At 40.0% G+C, this 18,395-nt stretch overlaps 2 protein-coding genes across 2 annotated transcripts; both read right to left on the bottom strand.

Moving 5' to 3' along the window:
• Positions 1-588: 588 nt before the first annotated feature.
• On the bottom strand, positions 589-3,343 carry smim19 (small integral membrane protein 19). Its single transcript, XM_042493650.2, has 3 exons — positions 3,005-3,343; positions 1,972-2,096; positions 589-1,572 (listed from the first exon to the last, which is right to left on the bottom strand). Exons 1-3 carry the CDS (start codon positions 3,142-3,144, stop codon positions 1,514-1,516), a joined length of 324 nt encoding a protein of 107 aa, XP_042349584.1. The 5' UTR covers positions 3,145-3,343; the 3' UTR covers positions 589-1,513.
• A 4,614-nt stretch (positions 3,344-7,957) lies between these two features.
• Positions 7,958-18,394, bottom strand: fam199x (family with sequence similarity 199, X-linked). Its single transcript, XM_042493152.2, has 8 exons — positions 18,250-18,394; positions 16,923-17,101; positions 16,057-16,276; positions 14,948-15,106; positions 14,230-14,391; positions 13,064-13,247; positions 11,844-11,947; positions 7,958-11,216 (listed from the first exon to the last, which is right to left on the bottom strand). Exons 2-8 carry the CDS (start codon positions 17,087-17,089, stop codon positions 11,043-11,045), a joined length of 1,170 nt encoding a protein of 389 aa, XP_042349086.1. The 5' UTR covers positions 17,090-17,101; positions 18,250-18,394; the 3' UTR covers positions 7,958-11,042.
• Position 18,395: the final 1 nt, after the last annotated feature.

An 18,395-nucleotide genomic window follows, 5' to 3' on the forward strand; every position in this document is an offset into this window, starting at 1 on the left:
TGCGCCAACTAACATAAATGTTTCTCTGGATGAATGGGCCCAAATTCCCACAGACATGCTCCAAAATCTTGTAGAAAGCCTTCCCAGATGAGTGGAAGCTGTTATAGCTGCAAAGGGGGAACCAACTGCATATTAATGCCTATGGATTTAGAATGGGACATCATAAAAACTCCTGTAGGTGTAATGTGTCAGTGGATATAGTGTATCACAGTATTTGCATGCCAGTATTAACAAGCCCCCCCCCCCAAAAAAAAAACCTGTAGAACTGTAAAACCTCACCCGACTCCATCGGCGTGAATAGATAATAAATTAATTTTCATTTTTGGTTGAGGTATCTCTTTAAGCATTTTTAATACCTTAGTTTAGTGTATTAGCATGCTAAGATGTATTTATGATGTCAAGTATTGGACACATTTAAAAATACCCTCCGAACAAAATTAATAACAGTGAGAAATGCTCCACATCTGCTCCTCCATCGCTGAAAATATAAAGAACATTTGAATATGAAATAACTGCATAAAGGAGTGCAGTGATGTCACTGACTTCACTGAGGTTTAAGGTGAGCACACAGAAACTTTGGCACACAGCTGATCAAACAGTCTTCTAGTATTAAAATGCATAAATGGTACAAAATTGTTGTAATATCATACTTAATTTTAAGGGGACAATGAATATCTGCACTAAATGAGGCAATCCATTCGACAGTTCGATAGTGAACCTCAGAGTCACAATCACTCAAGTCATTTGTGTTCATCATCTGGGGAACATGAATATCTGTACTAAATTAAGACAGCCAGTAGTTGCTGAAACATTTCTCTCTAGATCACAGTGGTGGACTGATTTTGCCATTTCTAGAGCTGCCAGCAAGGCACAAAATTCATCACTATCATTTAAAAACATCCCACAAAGCTCTCTGTCAACAGACTTCACTGAAACTTTAGTACATTTACCATCATGTTCTGTTGATTATACATTACTATATGTGGCAATGGGTAAAATATACACCAAGCTTCTTTTGGTTTATGTGCCTTTATTTTCACATTTCATTATTTCGGAGTCATAAAAACATTTAACAAACAACTAAAAAACAAATGGAATCAAACTTGAACCTATGTTAACGTTAAAGTGTGCAAAAAAAAATCTTCATGGTGAACTTATTTTTATATCACGCCATACTTAAAGAATCTCAGTGACATCTGCAGTTTTAGGTTTATTATTACCCATTCACTGCTGGACGCCTCACTTCTCTATGCTCTTGGCTTCTTCCGTTCATCCATCCGGCTGTGTGTACCTTTTTCACGCGTTACATACGATGAAGACACAACAGAAGGTGAATGACACTGCTTCTCATTTGAGGAGGCAAACAGAAACAACCGGGATGAGAGTAGTGTCATCTGAACGCTCTCTGATCATGACAGTCATCCAGGTCTCTTTCTATCCGCACACAGAGGGCTGGCGTTTTACGCAGGAGTCTTTGCACAGACAGAAAGGGATGATGGGCTCCTTCCTGTTCTCATTCCATGGAGAGCTGCACGCTGTCACTCTGGCCCTGCTGCTGCTCAAATTTCCTGGCTAAAAGACAAGACAGAAAAACATTTTATTTTACCTCAAAATTACCCAGATTGTCAACAACTCCCTATCTATACCCATAGTATAGAATGGAAAAAAACATTAAACATTTGTAGTATAGTATGTCAAAATAGTCATAGTTAAGTTTTTTTTCAAAAAAGTCAAGGTAAAGCAGGTCATCAAATTACAACATTAGAAACATTTATCAGTTATGAGTGGTTTACATGAGTGCACTGCCTTGTGTTTAAGAAAAAGTAATGGGTATTATTTTTTTGTTATTGTATCCCTTTTCTCTAGATTATGGTATAGGATATTAGATTAATGATATTTGGACATTTTGGGTCATAAATCCAGCTCTGGGCTGATCTTGTCTGTCCTGTGCAGAGCTCCACTATTGCTCACCCAGAGAGTACATCTCCAGCTGCTGCCGCAGACGGACCTTCTGCAGGCTGTCGTAGAAGTTGGGCTCTGGGCTGCTGCCGACGGTGGGAGGCAGAGTGAAAATACGCATGATCTTCCTCTTGTTTCTAAGACATATGTGAACAGAGAGAGATATCAGAAAGACAGACAGAATGCACGGGCTATGTTGCTAATACAGGATATCAAAAATTATTTCTCACAGTAGTTGTCACCAATTTTTACAATTGTCATAAATTAAAGTGTGTCATGTTTGGAGGATTAAATGAATGCAGAATTAGCCAGAAGACTCCACAGATTATTTTTTTTGTACTCAAGTTTTTGTACTCAAGTTGTATGCATATTTTCCTTTAATCGATAACACATAAAAATAAAGAGACAGAACACAGAGGCCTTATTGCTAATACAGAATATTCCCATTTATATGACAGTAGTTCTCACAGTAATTAACAATGACATTAAATTAAAATTCATTACTTTTGGAAGATCATATGAATGCTGAATTAGCCAGAAACCCCAACATATTATTTTTTATTACTAAAGTAATGTCACATTATGCATGCTTATTACCCTTTAAAAAATGAAACATTAAAATACGATAAAAATGTATGGAGTCTGGTGTGAAAGGTGAAATTAGAGATTTCAGAGTGACATAGTGCATAGGCCTTGTCGTTTATGCAGAATATAGCCATTTATTTCCGACATTGGCGCTTACCACTAATTAAAACTGACATTTGATTAAAATACATTACGTTTGATGGATCATATGAATGCCGAATTAGCCAAAATACCCCCAAATTTATTTTTATCACTAATGTGATACCACATCATGTATATTTATTTCCCTTCAACCAATTAAACATTAAAATACGAAGAATTTCAATGGAGTCTGGGTGGATTTAAATATCTTGGGAGAAGATGCGAAGAAAGAACTCGGACTGAACATGAGCTGTACCTCTACATATAATGAGCCAAGTGACGCAGTTAAGAGCTGGCTGTGAGCGCGGACTGTGCTTACTTTCTGGCGTACATCAGCAGGCCGAAGCTGACCAGTATAACCAGCAGGTAGACATTGGTGGCCTCATTCCAGGCTTCATGCACCGAGTAGTCAATAGACCCGGGTTCGTTCCCCAAAACCCCGTGACCGCCCATTGACATACGACAACAGCCAAATTATGCGGTCAGTATGTGAAAGAGAAATGATATTTTATCCTGTAGTTTATATTTTCTTAGCTTACATTCGCTCTCTAATCATATGAACGATGTAAACACCACGGCGTCATATCCGCCTTCTTCGTCTTTTATATTTCCGGGGAGCCCACGCGCTCCGGGGTGCGCGTGTCGCCCCCTACAGTCCAAAGTGTGAACTCGAGCCTGAAAAACACAAAGTTCCAAAATATGGATCTAGCGCAATAATAGCTGTCCAATACAGACATACAGTGACAATAAAGGGATTCACGCTGGGAATTGTTTTGATGCTTTTAGTATACATAAGGTGCCAAAGTGCATAAACAGTATTAAAATATTCCCTAATGTCCTAAAATCCTGCAACTGTCCTAAAGTCCGAGAAATGTTTTAAAATTCTGGAAATGTCAAAAATCGACCAGATCCCTTATTAGATCATACTTTTACGTTTGACTTACTACTACTTACTTGACATTAATAGTGTGATGTGAATCAGTGGCAAGGCAGCCGGACTGATTAACTGAAGAGACAACACGTGTGTCTTATGATGGGCGGCCGAGACACGAGGTGAGGAGGCAAAGGGACAGAGAATTCTAAAATTCTACAATTCTACAATTTCATTTAGCAGACGCTTTTATCCAAAGCGACGTACAACACCAGCAAGAATTTAGACTTAGAGTTGAGGAGTCGGGGGTTGGAGCATCGCTTTGCGAGCTAAGTACACATTTAAAAAAATCGCTGTGCAGCTATAAAATGATTAAAGACTGTTCTGATCAGTGTGTGTAGGGAGAGCAGCTGGGGGGTTGGAGGATTTATTCAGAGTGCTCACTTTAAATTGTGGATTGCTTGCAGTGTTTTACTGACTGTTAGGTTGCAGTGCCTCCAGCAGAGGGTGCCAGCGTGCCGTGTTTCAGTGCTGTGCCTTAAGCTAGAGGTCTTTGTGGGGGTTGTGTGATGTCCCGGGACGTAGCTGTTGCCGATTCAGATCCACATTCCGAAAACTTCATGGTCTGTTGTGACAGAAAATTGCCTTAGACGTGACTCAACATACAGTGCAAAAGAAAGTCGGACAATAAATATACAGCATGTGATCCTAAATAAATAATTAAGAATTATTAAATAGCCTAATAATAATAATGATAATAATATTTTTAAAACAAATTATTAGATGATAAATTGTACTCCTGTACAATATGTATGTATATGTATTTGATGGTTCTGGCTTGCTTTTGACCTAACTTTCTTACTTAATAACTTACTTTTGACATAATTTTTCGGTGATAAAACATTTTTAGTGATGTATTTTTTTATTTTATATTTTTTTATATTTTACTATATTATTCTATATTGCTGAAAATACAATTCAAGAATATTTTATAAATTCGCGCATGCGCATTTGTTTCATTAGGGCTATGACGTGACATCTGCTTGCCTTTTTTTAATGACGTGGCCAGCGCCGTCTTGTACGTTACGTCACTGATGATATCCGACGTTTGGAATGTGATGACTCTTAAAGGGCTCTGGTGCACTTCTGTCTGACCTCATAGTCAGAGCACGTGAATACTAGTGCACTAGAATTCCTCAGTTCCTCAGTAACCTGGCTACTGGTGATAGGAAACACAGAACTTAGCGACCTGCATAGACATTAGAACCTGGTGATCGTGGTAGTTAGGATGTGCGTAACAGAGTCAGTGACCAGAGAGGACTTTGAGGGTGTCTGTGCTGTAATTGAAAAATTACAAGCACGCATGTCAACACTCGAGGAGCAAAACAAGTTGCTCCATCAACAGTTGACAGACGTCCTAAAAGACAGAGACACACTAGCACAGGAAATCAGTTTGCTGCGAGAGGAGCTGCATACAAAGGTCCCGTCTAATATCACTGACCAATGTGTGATGGATCAGGAGCAGGCCATGTTACAGACAGAGGAGGCCAGGGAGGAGCAGGCCTTGCAGCAAACAGAGGAGGTCAGGGAGGAGCAGGCCATGCTGCAGACAGAGGAGTTCAGGGAGGAGCAGGCCATGCTGCAAACAGAGGTCAGGGAGGTCAGGGAGGAGCAGGCCATGCTGCAGACAGAGGAGGTCAGGGAGGAGCAGGCCATGCTGCAAACAGAGGAGGTCACAGAGGAACAGGCCATGCAGCAAACAGAGGAGGTTAGGGAGGAGCAGACCATGCAGCAAACAGAGGTCAGGGAAGTCAGGGAGGAGCGAGCCATGCTGCAAACAGAGGAGGTCACGGAGGAGCAGATCATGCAGCAAATACAGGTCAGGGAGGAAACAGCTGGACATAGGACTGTGACGGTCAGAGTGGAGGCCAGGCCAGATGAGGACATTGACTCTGTTGTCCAAAATTTTTTTGATGACTGGTGCATGAAGTATGAGTCTCATCCTGTCAGGGAAGGCAGGTGGAGGAGATTTAAAAAGTTGTCCTCCTCAAGGTGGAGGAGATTTAAGAGGCTCTTCTCCTCAAGATCGAGGCGGTCAGAGGTGACCGTCGAGGAGGAAGACGTCGGGCCACGAGAGTACACGTTCGTGTGCAATGATGATTTTGGGTTTATATTTCCTGCAGAGCTGTCTTGGTGTGAGGAGTAAAAATATAAGGGAGTTCAGGCTACACGAGGGAGATGAAAACAATGGTTTAAATACACAGAGACAAACTGGGGATAAAAATAGGGGAGACTGGGGGCAGTTTTAACAAGTGAAATTTGTAATCAGTGTCACGTATTTCAGTAATACATAATTTTAGCAGGAAAGAGTAATATCACGCGTGACCAACAGGATTTCAGGTAATATTATTACATTTACAGTGTGACATAATGTGTTACCACCCACAATGAAGTATCATTTATTATTTTTCATTTATCAACATGACACCACTTTCACCAGTGTGCCTCCACAAAAACCGCCCCCCCATTGGTTTTTGTGTCTCGTCATGTCATTATAGGCTCAGTAACAGAAGGGTGCTGGTGATCAGCACATGGGTGATGCATTATTGTACATGATCATGTTCAATATGTTTCCACTGAAATCATCTGCAATGTGTCGCATTCTGCTCTTGCATCTAAAGTCTGCTTGAAAGCAACGGGCATAAGAAGACAGGCTGCCGTTTGTTTAATGATTATCCCGGTGATCGGGACAATTTCCATTTCCATCTTCTACAACGCGGTTGTGACTGAAATTTCACCGGTCAGAAACAAGACAGAATCCTGAAACTCCTCATCTGCATGGCCTGTGATGATCCCTGTCTCTGCCTGACCAATGATGTCAAAATCAAACATTATTCCAATTTGCCCCAGTCTCCCGTCAATACCTGACAGAATCACCTACGCTACATTAAACTCTATTTGTACAGATGGTAGGCCATTCTGGTACACATTTTTACCTATTAGTCCATTTGCCAGCCTATAGAGCCCCATGATGAACCAGGAATTGTTGAGTCGCCCAAAGTGTTATATTATAAATGCATAGTATGGGTCCCCAACATTAGGAAACTACCAGATGCTAATTTGCATAGATTTGCATTACAGCAAATACTAACAGTATTTCAGCCACTGCTTGGCCATTTTGGACATTTTGGTGTGTTTTTTTGAGGATGCTGAATCCAAATCTGATTCTTTCAAAATTCAAAATTTATGTTTTAAACCAGACATCTGAATATTTTAACTGCATTTGGGCCGATTAAAAACAATTTTTTATTCAATTCACACATTTTAGAGGGCATTAAATTGACTGGATTAGACGGGTTACTTACTCTGTTTATTCCATGTATTTGAAATAATTGAAATTACTTTAACTAAATTAGTTATAAATAGTACTATATTTATTAACACATGAATAGAACAATGCTTGAAGTTCGCATTTGAATTCACAGACCATCACACTGAGTTGATACACATTTGGTAAATGTTGGTAAGAAAGGCAGGTAGCATGGCAAAGGAAGTATAATAATGTGAAAAAGGAAGACAACAGGGGGCGCTTCTGGTGTCGCTCAAATACCGGTGCTCATGGAAGGGAATACTCCAAAAAAAGGGCAGGAACTTGCAAAGCATAAAAGGCCTTTAATTCATAGGGTTATAAACATTTAAAATACGCCAATGTGCATCAACTTGCCCCTTCTTCAGGGTGCAGTGTAGTGCTGATTACCGATCCATTCTTCATCCTCAAAGAAACCCCATAACCAACAGGATAATTTCCAAATTGGCCAAGCAGTGGCTGCAATACTGTCAGTATATGTGATTGTGCACATTTATACAAACTAGGTAAATTATGCAATTTGCCTAACATATGCCAGTTAGCATCCGGCAAATTCCTAATGTTGGGGACCCATACTATGCATTTATAACATAAAACATTGGGGTACTCAACATTTCTAGGTTGACTTTGCTGGCAAGTAGACTAATGGACGGAGGGCCTGTGGCCACAGCTGTAGCAGGTGCAGTCGCATGTAAACTCACAATATGCGCACTCTTCCACCATTCTGGCTATTTACATGTCTTATTTCAGATTTTGTTTTAATTGAGTGTAAATGTTTTCAATTACAAATAAAAAAAAGTAAAATGGCCCTCTGTTGTAAATGTGTTAAAAATAATACACCCACACCTGAAGAAAATGCCATTACAGATGAGAACAGGGTGCAACAATGTCAATTTATTTGTCAAGTTTACAGTCAATCAAAACCTTTGATAGGACGGTACACAGTGGACTGCAGGAAAATTGTGGCTGATGGTAAATGTGTTTAACAGGTGTCTGGTGTAAAATAACTCCAACAATGACACTGAGGGGAAACGTTGAGTTTACAGTCAAATCTTTATTTTTAAACCATATTGAATCAGTTTAATGTCATTCATCGTCAGCAGTTACATTGTACCTCATATAAACAAATAACTTTGTTGCATCACACTGGCTTGTTTTTCTTTTTTTCTTCAAAATTATCTTATTTTTCAAAATAGAGTTTTATTAATTCAGAACTTTAGAATACATAAAGCGGCATTTAACATAATTGCTGTAAGGGTTAACTTTATACATGAGACAGAGACGAGAGCCAAAGGTCAGGACACAAAGAAATGACAGCAGGCCGAGAACTGCAGTGGTTCAATAGTTACAGCTGACACGCTGCAGGAAAAGTTTTTTTTATACGATAGATGGGAAAAAAACCCATAAAAAACAATCTGTTTGGTTGCTATTCCGGGCAAAAAAACAAAAGGCATGGTAGCTACAACTCCACGAAAGCTGTTAGTGCTTCATCAACACATCAATATTTTAAAAAAAAGCAGAATGACCACACCTGTGAGAGTCAATGGCTCAATGTTAAATGCACGTGCTCAAGAAACCAGCTCAAGTTCAGCGCAAAAACCAAACCAGCCGTACTGTACGTAGACAGACACAATATGATCTGTATAAACTTCCAATAAGACTTGAACGCTTCATCAGAGTGGTCAAATCATTTAGAAAATGTACACAGAGGTAAATGATGGAGAATCTGTTATTGAGGTCTATCTCAGGCAAACTATACAGCAGGAGTGCTGGCAGAGAAACAAAGAGGACTAAAAGATGTCTGAGACGTCGACCAAACTCAAGTACTCGTGACAAAACAGCTAAATGCTTTAAAATAAGACTCAATATATTGCAAACAACGAGTGGCAATTGACAGCATTTAAGCTAACCAATCAGTTCACTACCTTGTCATAATATATATACACACAGAGGGGGGGAAAAAAAAAAACTTTAAATCAAACCTTAATCACCAAGGAAAACCTGAAAGCAAGCCGGTTAATATGCTATTATTTATCATTTATTTACAAAACATAAGCTTTTTTAAAAATTTTTTTAAACAAGTGTATGCAAATAATGAAGCTGTTAGTTATTGGACCACATGGGGACTTGGTGTGGGTGATGCTTTAAACATGCAGATTCAGTGCTCCCTCTAAGCCTTCAGAGTGAAATGGAACCACAACACTCAGCGGGGAAAGACAGACCAGCTCACTTCACTTTCCACATTCATCTCTGATGTGTTTGTTAGTTTGGGAGGATGATTTTTCACCTGAACTCAAACATTAACTCTGTGTAGATAAACTGCTGATCAATGCTACGTTTTTAACTCGACATTTTGCATTGTTTACCCCCCCACCTGCTCTCACAGAAATATTTGACCATGACCTGTTAGTGGCACGGATTGTATTGAAATTATGTGCCAGCACCATGGAAACAGTGCCATTACAAAGTCAATTAGGATCCTTTGTGGTGGTGGACACAGGATTTCCCTTGTTCAATGACATCATGCAATGGTCACAGATAAATGTTAAGACCCCATAGGTAGTGTGAAGAGTGAGAAAGTTTGCATAAGGAGGCAGTCAGGGGGGTGGACAAACACAGGACTTTCACCCAGAAGACTGCTGTTTGTGTCCTGTGTGAAGCTAAAAATCAATGCTGACTTTAAAAAAACAAACAAAAAAACAAGTACTAAGGCCCTTTGAGTAGTTGCGTCACGTTATATGACATACGTAAGTCACGTTAGGACTTAGTTCCATACATAACAAAAAATCTTTTTCTTAATCTTACCAAGTAGTTTAAGTGCCTAAACTCAACAGTCTGGCTCTGTATGAAGCAAACAGATATTTGATTAAAAACATCTTTTTTAAAAAACCTAACCAAGTAGTTTTGGTGTCTAAACCCAACTTTGCTATCAACACGTAATTGAACACATTATGTGGCATCACCACGTAATGCAGTGTCAATTTATGCACTTAAATTTGTTTTATTTTAACATTATTTTATTTTACTTTTATTTTAACAAGAATTTAACTTCATTATATGACAGCAGTTACTTTAACTTTACTGTAATTGTAGTTCATTTAATAATTTTGTATTTTTGTAGTCTATAGTAGTTCAGCGGAAAATTTCAAAATATTGACATATATATTGTGTATTGCGATACAGCTTAAAAGTATCATGATATTATTTTTGAAACCATGTTGCCCGGAACTACTTACTGCTGTTTTTACTACTTGACTTTGAATGCCAAATTCTCCTTCCTGACCACGCATTTCACGTATTTCTGTGAGGTCACATCTGGACGTGTCTATATGAGGACACTCACCTTAAAACTGCTACTGATACTTTGCACTCAAGCCCCTTTGACTGCAGACCTACAGGTATATAATCATGCCGTTACATTACCTGCAGCAGATTAAAGCAGAGCTGCACATGAAGAGAGTTTAGCCAATGCAGATTTAGCCATGTAAAGTATGTTTGTGTGCCACCGACAGGTGGAAACTTTGATCAGATTAGCTGAAATACTGCCTCCTTGCACATAGTTCCGCTGTATGTTCTGAAAAAATGTTCTTTGCAGAGCAGTATCTGCATCCTGTGGCCAAACTCTGCTTCTCATGTCTGATCTGTCCTTCTGCCAGTGGTGGCTGTATTAGTAGCAGTGGATATACGCTGTTAGGGCATCTATATATAAGCAATCGTCTTGTTATTAAGCTGAAATAATTATCCTTTTGTAGTGTATATTTCGTGTGCATCTGCGAGCTTCAGCGGCATTAGCACTGGCTATAAGCAGGCTGGACTGATGTATAATCAAAGCATTAGCAGTATATTAGCATTATTGCTATAGCTAGCTTAGCAGAGATTGCAGCAGCTATCAGTTTTAGCACTAGCAGTACTTCACTAGTATAAGCAAGCGATATGTCACGCTAAGTTAGAAGCTACTATGAGCTGTTACTGCCTATCAGACATTACAAAATGCATTGTGTTAGCCTACTGAAAGCTAATGCATGCAGTGACGTGGAGTAGCGTGGTCTATGAGCTCTATGGCGGTGTCTGGGTGGTGAGGGAACAGGCGTAGAGGGAGCACTGATTGATTCACTGCTGTCACATCAGTATGTCCAGGTCATCCCCGTGATCGTCCTCCTCCGTCACTCGCAGCGACAGCACCTCCTCGTTCAGAAACAGTCCGCTCAGACGCTCCTTGCGGGCCTGACGCTGCTCTTTCAGCTGCCGCTTCCGGAGGGCTTTCTGCTGAAGCTTTCGCTGCTTAGAACGTTTCTGAAAGATCAGAGAGAGAGACATATTAGAGGTCACACCAACATGAAGTAACTGACTATCTCAAATAGCCCATAAGGTGCTTTCCTGTGTGTTCCCTGTGATAACAGTAAAATGGTGTTTGTCTAGCATCATAAAAACATCACCATGATACAGAGATAGACTCCACCTTCTCACACACACAAAATAGGGAAAAAAGGTATTGAGCAACATTGCAAGAAATGTCTTGCAAATTGCAAAACATTAGTAGAATTAGGAAATTATTTTTTAAAAAGCTAGGGAAAATTTTCCAGAGAACTACATTTCATCTAATTAGAATTATTTCCTTCTTCCTGTTCAGTTGTTTTTTTGTTTCTTCATTGTTGTTTTTGTTTCTTTGGGGGTTTGTTTTTGCTAATTTTCGGGTAATTTTTTCTTTTTTTCCCCCCTAATTCCTGGGTCATTCCTTTTCAAGTTGCCCATTGTCTTCTTCCCATGCTTCTGAAAGTAATCAGTTTAAAGTTTCAAAGGGTTAAGAAGCATTGTAACAGTCTGCCAAACACTAAAATCACACACACACACACACACACACACACACACACACACACACACACACACACACACACACACACACACACACACACTTCTTACTTTGGAGTCTCGTATACGTTCTGCAGCACTGGAGAGGTTGCCATCACTGTGAGCTCTGCTGATGTTGGCAACGCTGCTTCCACTACAGGCTGATGCTGTACCACCTGAACACAAAGAAATGTTTACAGTTTACAATCAGAAAGACTTCAAATAAATGAAATGGAGCTCGAAATTTAACTGGAAGTTACAATTTCTTTGTATTTCACCACTAAAACTGCCTTTCTGTCACTGTTCGATCATAGTTAAGCTGAGCATCGCTGTGGGATACTCCTGGTGGTGGCACCATGTCTGCAACTTAAATGCAAGCTAACTACTCAGAGGTACGAAAAGCCTTCTTTGAGTTAGGATGTTTATTCAAGATATAAACATAACGTACATCTCACAGGATAAGGACATGGTAAAGACCTGAACACAAGTTACATTCAAAACAAAGCCAACACTGACACTAAAATTGCCAAAAGAAGCCTATTAAGTTTGTATGATTGTTAAAAAACAAACAGAGTTGTATTAAATATTCCTTAAAATAACAGAAATATTTTCATGTTGAAATTTAGAATCTGGACTATAACAAACTCCAATGCAGAACTTTGTTTAAATGCCTTTAACAAATGTTTAAATCGAACCTGAATCTTTCAACATCACAGTTTCCTGCAACTTTTTGTTCATAAAGTTCAGTGGAAATTTAAATTAAAAATGAGTAAATAAAATTAGCTGCCTGAGGTTTTACAAAGTAAACTGACACTTTATTTGCATGCATTGCAGACTGCCTTCTCTGGTGTTGGTTGAGTGTAATCCGCACACTTTTTCATTAACTAATTTTTATTGGCGATCATTAAATATAACGCTGACACACTGGCAAAATGCCAAATATCGGCCTTGATAATCGGCCAGGCTTATTGTCGGACATCTGTCAATCTGTACTTCACAGAAACTCCATCTCTGACTAGTGTTTTGTAGGTGTAACTGCAGAGTGACACAGACACACCACCACACCAAATGCTCATAATAGCATACGCTACAACCTAGAGCCGAAGCACATCTATAAAATCAACCTGAGGGTGACAGAAACCCAACAAGCCTTATTTTCATGGGATTATTAACAAATGAAAACATGCATATTACATTTCATTTCTACCAAAAGATGACCCTAAATCCCATACACTGGACCTTTAAGCGAAAAAATAGGAAGGACTGTGCTAGCAGACCAGGCAGCATCTTACCTGCTACAGAGTTGGAGGCTGTGGAGCCGGTGGAGGAGCTGGCGGAGCTGACCATGCTGGCATTGCTGCTGCTGGCCCCACTGACGCCGCCGGTGCTGGCGCTGCTGTGGCTGCTCCTCTTCCAGCCCTCTCTGGTGCTGCTGGCACGCTGCCTGGGGCTGTGCTCTCTGATGTAGTTACGCACCTGATGACATCACACAGGTCAAAGATAAAAAATGAATTTTGACATGCAACATCCTTCTGAGTTACCATCTTTCTTATCTTAGTTTACTGATGTATGAGCAAAGAGTGCCTCTTTTTAACACACTGAACAACAGCTGAAACCAAAAGGCTACTTTATTTCATGTCCAAAAAGGAGTAGGTGGAAGTAAATACTTATCAAACCATACCCTATTTATTAAGGGTATCCCCTGGGCTCTCACATTTAAATGTAAAACTTTTCAAGACCTTTTTAATACCACCTAGAATGAAATCTATTGCCAACTTCAAACTGTCTGAAAGACATGATGCAAAATCACAATTGATTTTTGGCCCTAGAAATAATTATTTGCCAAATACTTGAATTTAAAAAAACATTTTATTAATACTCACATCCATATGTTGTTTATATATCTTTGTTAAGCTTCTGTCTGTACGCTAATGATATTAAATTCAAAAAGATATTAATTTGTTGCATTAAAAGTCACAACCCCTTTCAACGTCCTCACATAGTGTCTTTTGGTCACAAATTCCTAGCATCATTACTGTGAAAGGACAAGAAGAAAATACCTTTTAAGACCTCATTTTGAGAATACTGAAATCAAGACCTCTTAAGACTTTTAAGACCCTGCAGGTACCCTGTTAAATTTATGTTTCATCTGCATTTCAGCTGTAAAATAAAATACAAATAATCTCTAAATAAACAGAAATGATTCAGACTTTCATGTTCACTGACACTTATTACTTCTTATAGGGAGTGACATTAATTTGCAGACTGTTAGTGAATCCCCAAAGCATGGCAAGAGTGCAGCCAATAAAAACCTCTTTCCCTGTAGTGACTTGTTGACAGGCTGCTGTCACTTTGGTATAGAGCGAGATTATGTGTGTGAGAGGAAATCTTGTTGCTTTGTTGACAGGTTCATTTGACATGTGCTGTTTCAGATGTGCGTTTGAGAGTTAGTGCCCACCTGCTTGAGTTTCTCGTCTGTGAGACAGTTGAGCTCGATGATGAACTCGCTGTCGGTGGGAGAGATCTGAGCGCAGGGGTCGATGATCTTGATGATGTCCAGCTGCTCTCTCAGACCCATCTCTGTGCTGACCTTCCGACTCAGGTACTCGATGTACTCCACCTGGAAGGGGAAACACAGACGTGTTGTTTGGAGTTTTGCTCCTTTTGTCCAAGTCTCTCAGCACACACTGAAGACTTAAGATGGATATTAGGTGTTTAACAGAGCATAAAAAATAGCTAATATCTAAAAATTCTGACAATTATTATTCCTTGCTGTTATTGACAATGTAACAAACAGAAGTATTGACAACAAATGTTACAAAAAAAAATGTTTTTGCTTCAACGTGTAAAGACAAGACAAAATAGTTGGCTCTGTTCAGGCGGACAATCAGGGTTGGAAATTAGCACCAGCCACATGCTGGTAAAATATGCAAGTGGCTGCTAGATTTCACTCATCAGCCAAAAAAACAATGGTTATCTATTGAACGGCTGGTAGATTTTGTAATCCACCAGCCACAGTGGCAGGTGGACAAAAAACTTGATTTCCAACCCTTCAGACAGCATGACGACATAAACTACAAGTATGCTTCTCCACTGACTCTAAGCACTGCAATGGCACAGAGAGGCTTCTCTCATAAAAACACCAGAACACAGGACGGCTTGTCGGCTTTGTTTACTTGTTCATCGTTGGTCATGGCGCTCCATGGTAACTCATCCAGGTTGCGGTGGGGGTGGGGCTTAGGCTTCCTCTTGGAAAACAGACAGGGTGAGCTTGGCACGCTCGGGATGATGTCTGAAAGGACATCGCTGCCGCTGGCGATGTCACTTCCTGGCAACTGGGAGGACACAAGTAAAACAGGCAGTGAGGAGCAGAGAAAACACTGAGAGGAGGACAGATGATTGGACAATAATCCCGTTAATCACTGTGTGTGTGTGTTTGTGTTTTTAAAAAAATCACTTCCAGTAAGGTTCGACAATACAACTATATAAATTGTGCGACAGCAGAAATGTGTCCACCGGTAAAGATTTGGACATTTCTATTGAGGGAGATGTTCGGGGCAGGTTACATGGAATATTAGGGCTGGATTCTCGCGTGATCTTGTGATTCTCGTGTGATGTTGTGAATCCAGCTGCCTCGCAATGCAACGTTTTAGGGAAGACATGGAGGAGAGAGTTGAGTTATAAATACAGAAACCTGTAAGTGGCCGTTTACACCGAGACTCACCGCTAGAAAAGCATCGCCAGCAAAACCATTGTTTCCCTGTAGTACAGCATGCCTGTCAGGCGCTCCTCCCTTAAGGCTGCGCAGCATGTTACTCTGGTGTTTTTTTGGTGGGCATAGACGTTTAAATATTTTCAACTTTTCAGCTCAAGGCGCAGAGTCACTCTGCTGGTCAGTGTCACACACACACGCACGCAGCATGTGCAAGTAGCCCCGCTGCAGATGCTCCCAGCTGTTTTTCCAAGGTGTGTTTGGACCAGTGACGCCTGGTGCGATGTGGAATTGCCCCTTAACACTTGAAATTATTGTTTCTAGGGTTTTAATTTGACTGTTTTACATCTTTTGCTTTTAACTCATGTGTTGTCTCTTGTTGGCAGTTGTTTGTATGGAAGTTCCAAATTCAGGAAGAAAATGATCAAATGGTTATTTTAAGCCAGAACAGTAACTGTATCATGATTTATATACCGTTACCTTTATATTCAAAAAGATACTGTGGTAGAAGAATTTGGCCATATCGCCCAACCCTAACTCCTTGATGACATGACCTGCCAGCTCACAACCCACCTGCCACTCAAACTCGCTGTCGGACCAATCCCAATAGGTGCTGATAGAGGAGGAGACGTCACTGCAAACGCTGCCCTCTGGAAACAGGTCCAGAGACGTTAGTTCTTGGTCATCCAGGAGGGAGTAACAATCGTCCTGATCGCCCACAGACACAGAGGAGAAGAGCTCCTCGCTGCACTCTGAGCTGGCAACGCTGGTCCCACAGGAAGTCAGGTTCCACCTGAGGAGAACAATGAGTGAGCATAACAGTGCATTCTCAATATGAGTCATTTCTGGAAATTGTTCACAACATTTTTCTGAGACTGAGTGGTCAGCATACATGGATGTTCAGTTCAACTATGTAAATGCCTTACATTGGTGTTTTCAAAGATATTCATGAAAATATAGACGATTGCACGATTCATGGAGGCAAAATTTACAGTGTCATATAACAGTATAGTTTTGTGCAAACTCTTAGACTTTTATGGCGCCAAGAGGTATAGCAAAGTATTAAGTTTAGGTGGAAGCCTGCGTTTCTATTGCAAACGTGTTGGGTTTTGTGTTGTAGATTTAGATGTGAGACAATGCAGACAAAAAAAACAGTGTGAAGCACATCAATACTAGTGTACTGCCACAGTTGTTAACAGACTTTTCTGGCACTGTCAACCAAGATGCGTGCAACTTGACAAGCATGTAACATTTGTCAACAGCAATGTGTCAAATACCACCAACAGCTGCAACAGCCCTTGCAGCAGATGGCGGTCCTGTGATTGTCTCTTACGATACTTAAAGGCAGATAACTTAACCTTTGAAATTACAAAATGCTCAATGACATTTTACATAACAGACAGATGATATACACATGTGAACACTCGCTCTCTACTTGCCTGTTACTGTGGAAGCGATGTAGAGGATCTGTCCTGTGACAGGATGAGAGCTGACAGCCAAAGTCACTGACGTCCAGAGTTCCCACATCGCTGAGGTTGGCTCTTTGAGAGAGGAGAGGGAAAGGCTCCTCTGGGGCCAAGAACTTCTCATACAGAGACTCAGACATGGCTAGATGTAACTGACACAGAAACAGAAGCAAAAATAAGACTAACATCACATAAGAGCTATGCTCTCAATTATTACAACCAAGCGTTAAAAAAAGGAAGCATATGTAATGACTGCAATGATATTGTTCTTGACTACACTGAGCTGTACAGGTGTCCATATGATATGTATCTTTCGCCTGTTATTGTTCATTTGTTTACATAATTACTGATGCAGAGTTTAGATAACACAAACACTGCTGTACCAGTTACACTTGCTGAGTTCAACATAAATACAACGCTGTAATCAAAATTAAGTGTCATAATACATTTTACATTATTTTTTTACTAAATGAAATATCAGAAGGAGTCAGGCAAAATATAAACATTGTTCTTCATTTTTACAGTTATGGAATTTATTAGATCTATTTTTCTATTGCTTACATGCACTTATACAGATATGCAGAGATTTATCAGAAGGAAAATTGGTGAATTATTTTATATGATACAGAGCCCTCTGCTCTGTGAGATAGAAGTCTTTCTTACATAATTCAGCTGCTGATCATTGTTGGTAAATTTCACATTCAGAAAAACATATCAAAAATGTAGCATCAAGTCACTCAAAAATAAACTTCATTTCATCCAAATACAAGCAAACAATAACAGAAGCTACTCGAGTTAAATTACATTTAGATCTTTGCTGGTAACAAAATTGCTTTAGTGGGCAAAGGTTAGTTAAAATGGATGTTGAAGAAACGGTTCGTGTTATTTATTGACACTAGATGTCATCCACGTTGAGCATCCAACTCCCGTTGTTGTTGTTTTCCAGAACGACAGACCGAAAAGCTTTACTGTGAACATCTGCCCGCACAAAAAAAAGGCAAGGGAAATGTGAATCCGTTATTAAAAAGGAAACGTTACCGTTAACTACATTCGTCTGCAGACACTTTGCGTGTGTCGTCTTTGGTGAAGGCGAACAGCCTGTGATCGAAACACAACAAAACACGAGCTAACAGCTAACACCGTCAGCTAACGTTAGTTGCTAATCCCCCTAATGTCCACGTAGCGTTAACCGAGCCACAAAACCTCGCTCAACTCATCCTTTCCTCACTATAACAACCCTGAACGGCTTATAACCACGGTAAAGTTGCAATGAAAAATATATCTACATTAAAATACCAACCTTTTTTCGTTCAAAGAATGATCATTTCTGCCACCTCCATTTGCAAATCCTTTCTTTCCTGCCGATGATATAAGCTGTCACCGCGAGACTCCCGGGAGCGAGAGCTGCGTCATGTGACCTGAAGGCGGAAGCTGTCACATAAACAG

The sequence above is a fragment of the Plectropomus leopardus genome, chromosome 8 (genome assembly GCF_026936395.1).
Source record: "Plectropomus leopardus strain MGB_pleo_1.0 chromosome 8, ASM2693639v1, whole genome shotgun sequence".
In the NCBI taxonomy this organism is placed as follows: Eukaryota; Metazoa; Chordata; class Actinopteri; order Perciformes; family Serranidae; genus Plectropomus; species Plectropomus leopardus.

Coding starts and splice junctions, on each gene's coding strand:
- smim19 (XM_042493650.2), bottom strand. CDS start 3,144: ATGTCAATGGGCGGTCACGGGGTTTTGGGGAACGAACCCGGGTCTATT. Junction 2,097..3,004: donor CTGCTGATGTACGCCAGAAA/GTAAGCACAGTC, acceptor CATATGTCTTAG/AAACAAGAGGAAGATCATGC. Junction 1,573..1,971: donor GCTGGAGATGTACTCTCTGG/GTGAGCAATAGT, acceptor CTTGTCTTTTAG/CCAGGAAATTTGAGCAGCAG.
- fam199x (XM_042493152.2), bottom strand. CDS start 17,089: ATGTCTGAGTCTCTGTATGAGAAGTTCTTGGCCCCAGAGGAGCCTTTC. Junction 16,277..16,922: donor CATCGCTTCCACAGTAACAG/GCAAGTAGAGAG, acceptor TGTTCTCCTCAG/GTGGAACCTGACTTCCTGTG. Junction 11,217..11,843: donor AACGTATACGAGACTCCAAA/GTAAGAAGTGTG, acceptor CTGATCTTTCAG/AAACGTTCTAAGCAGCGAAA.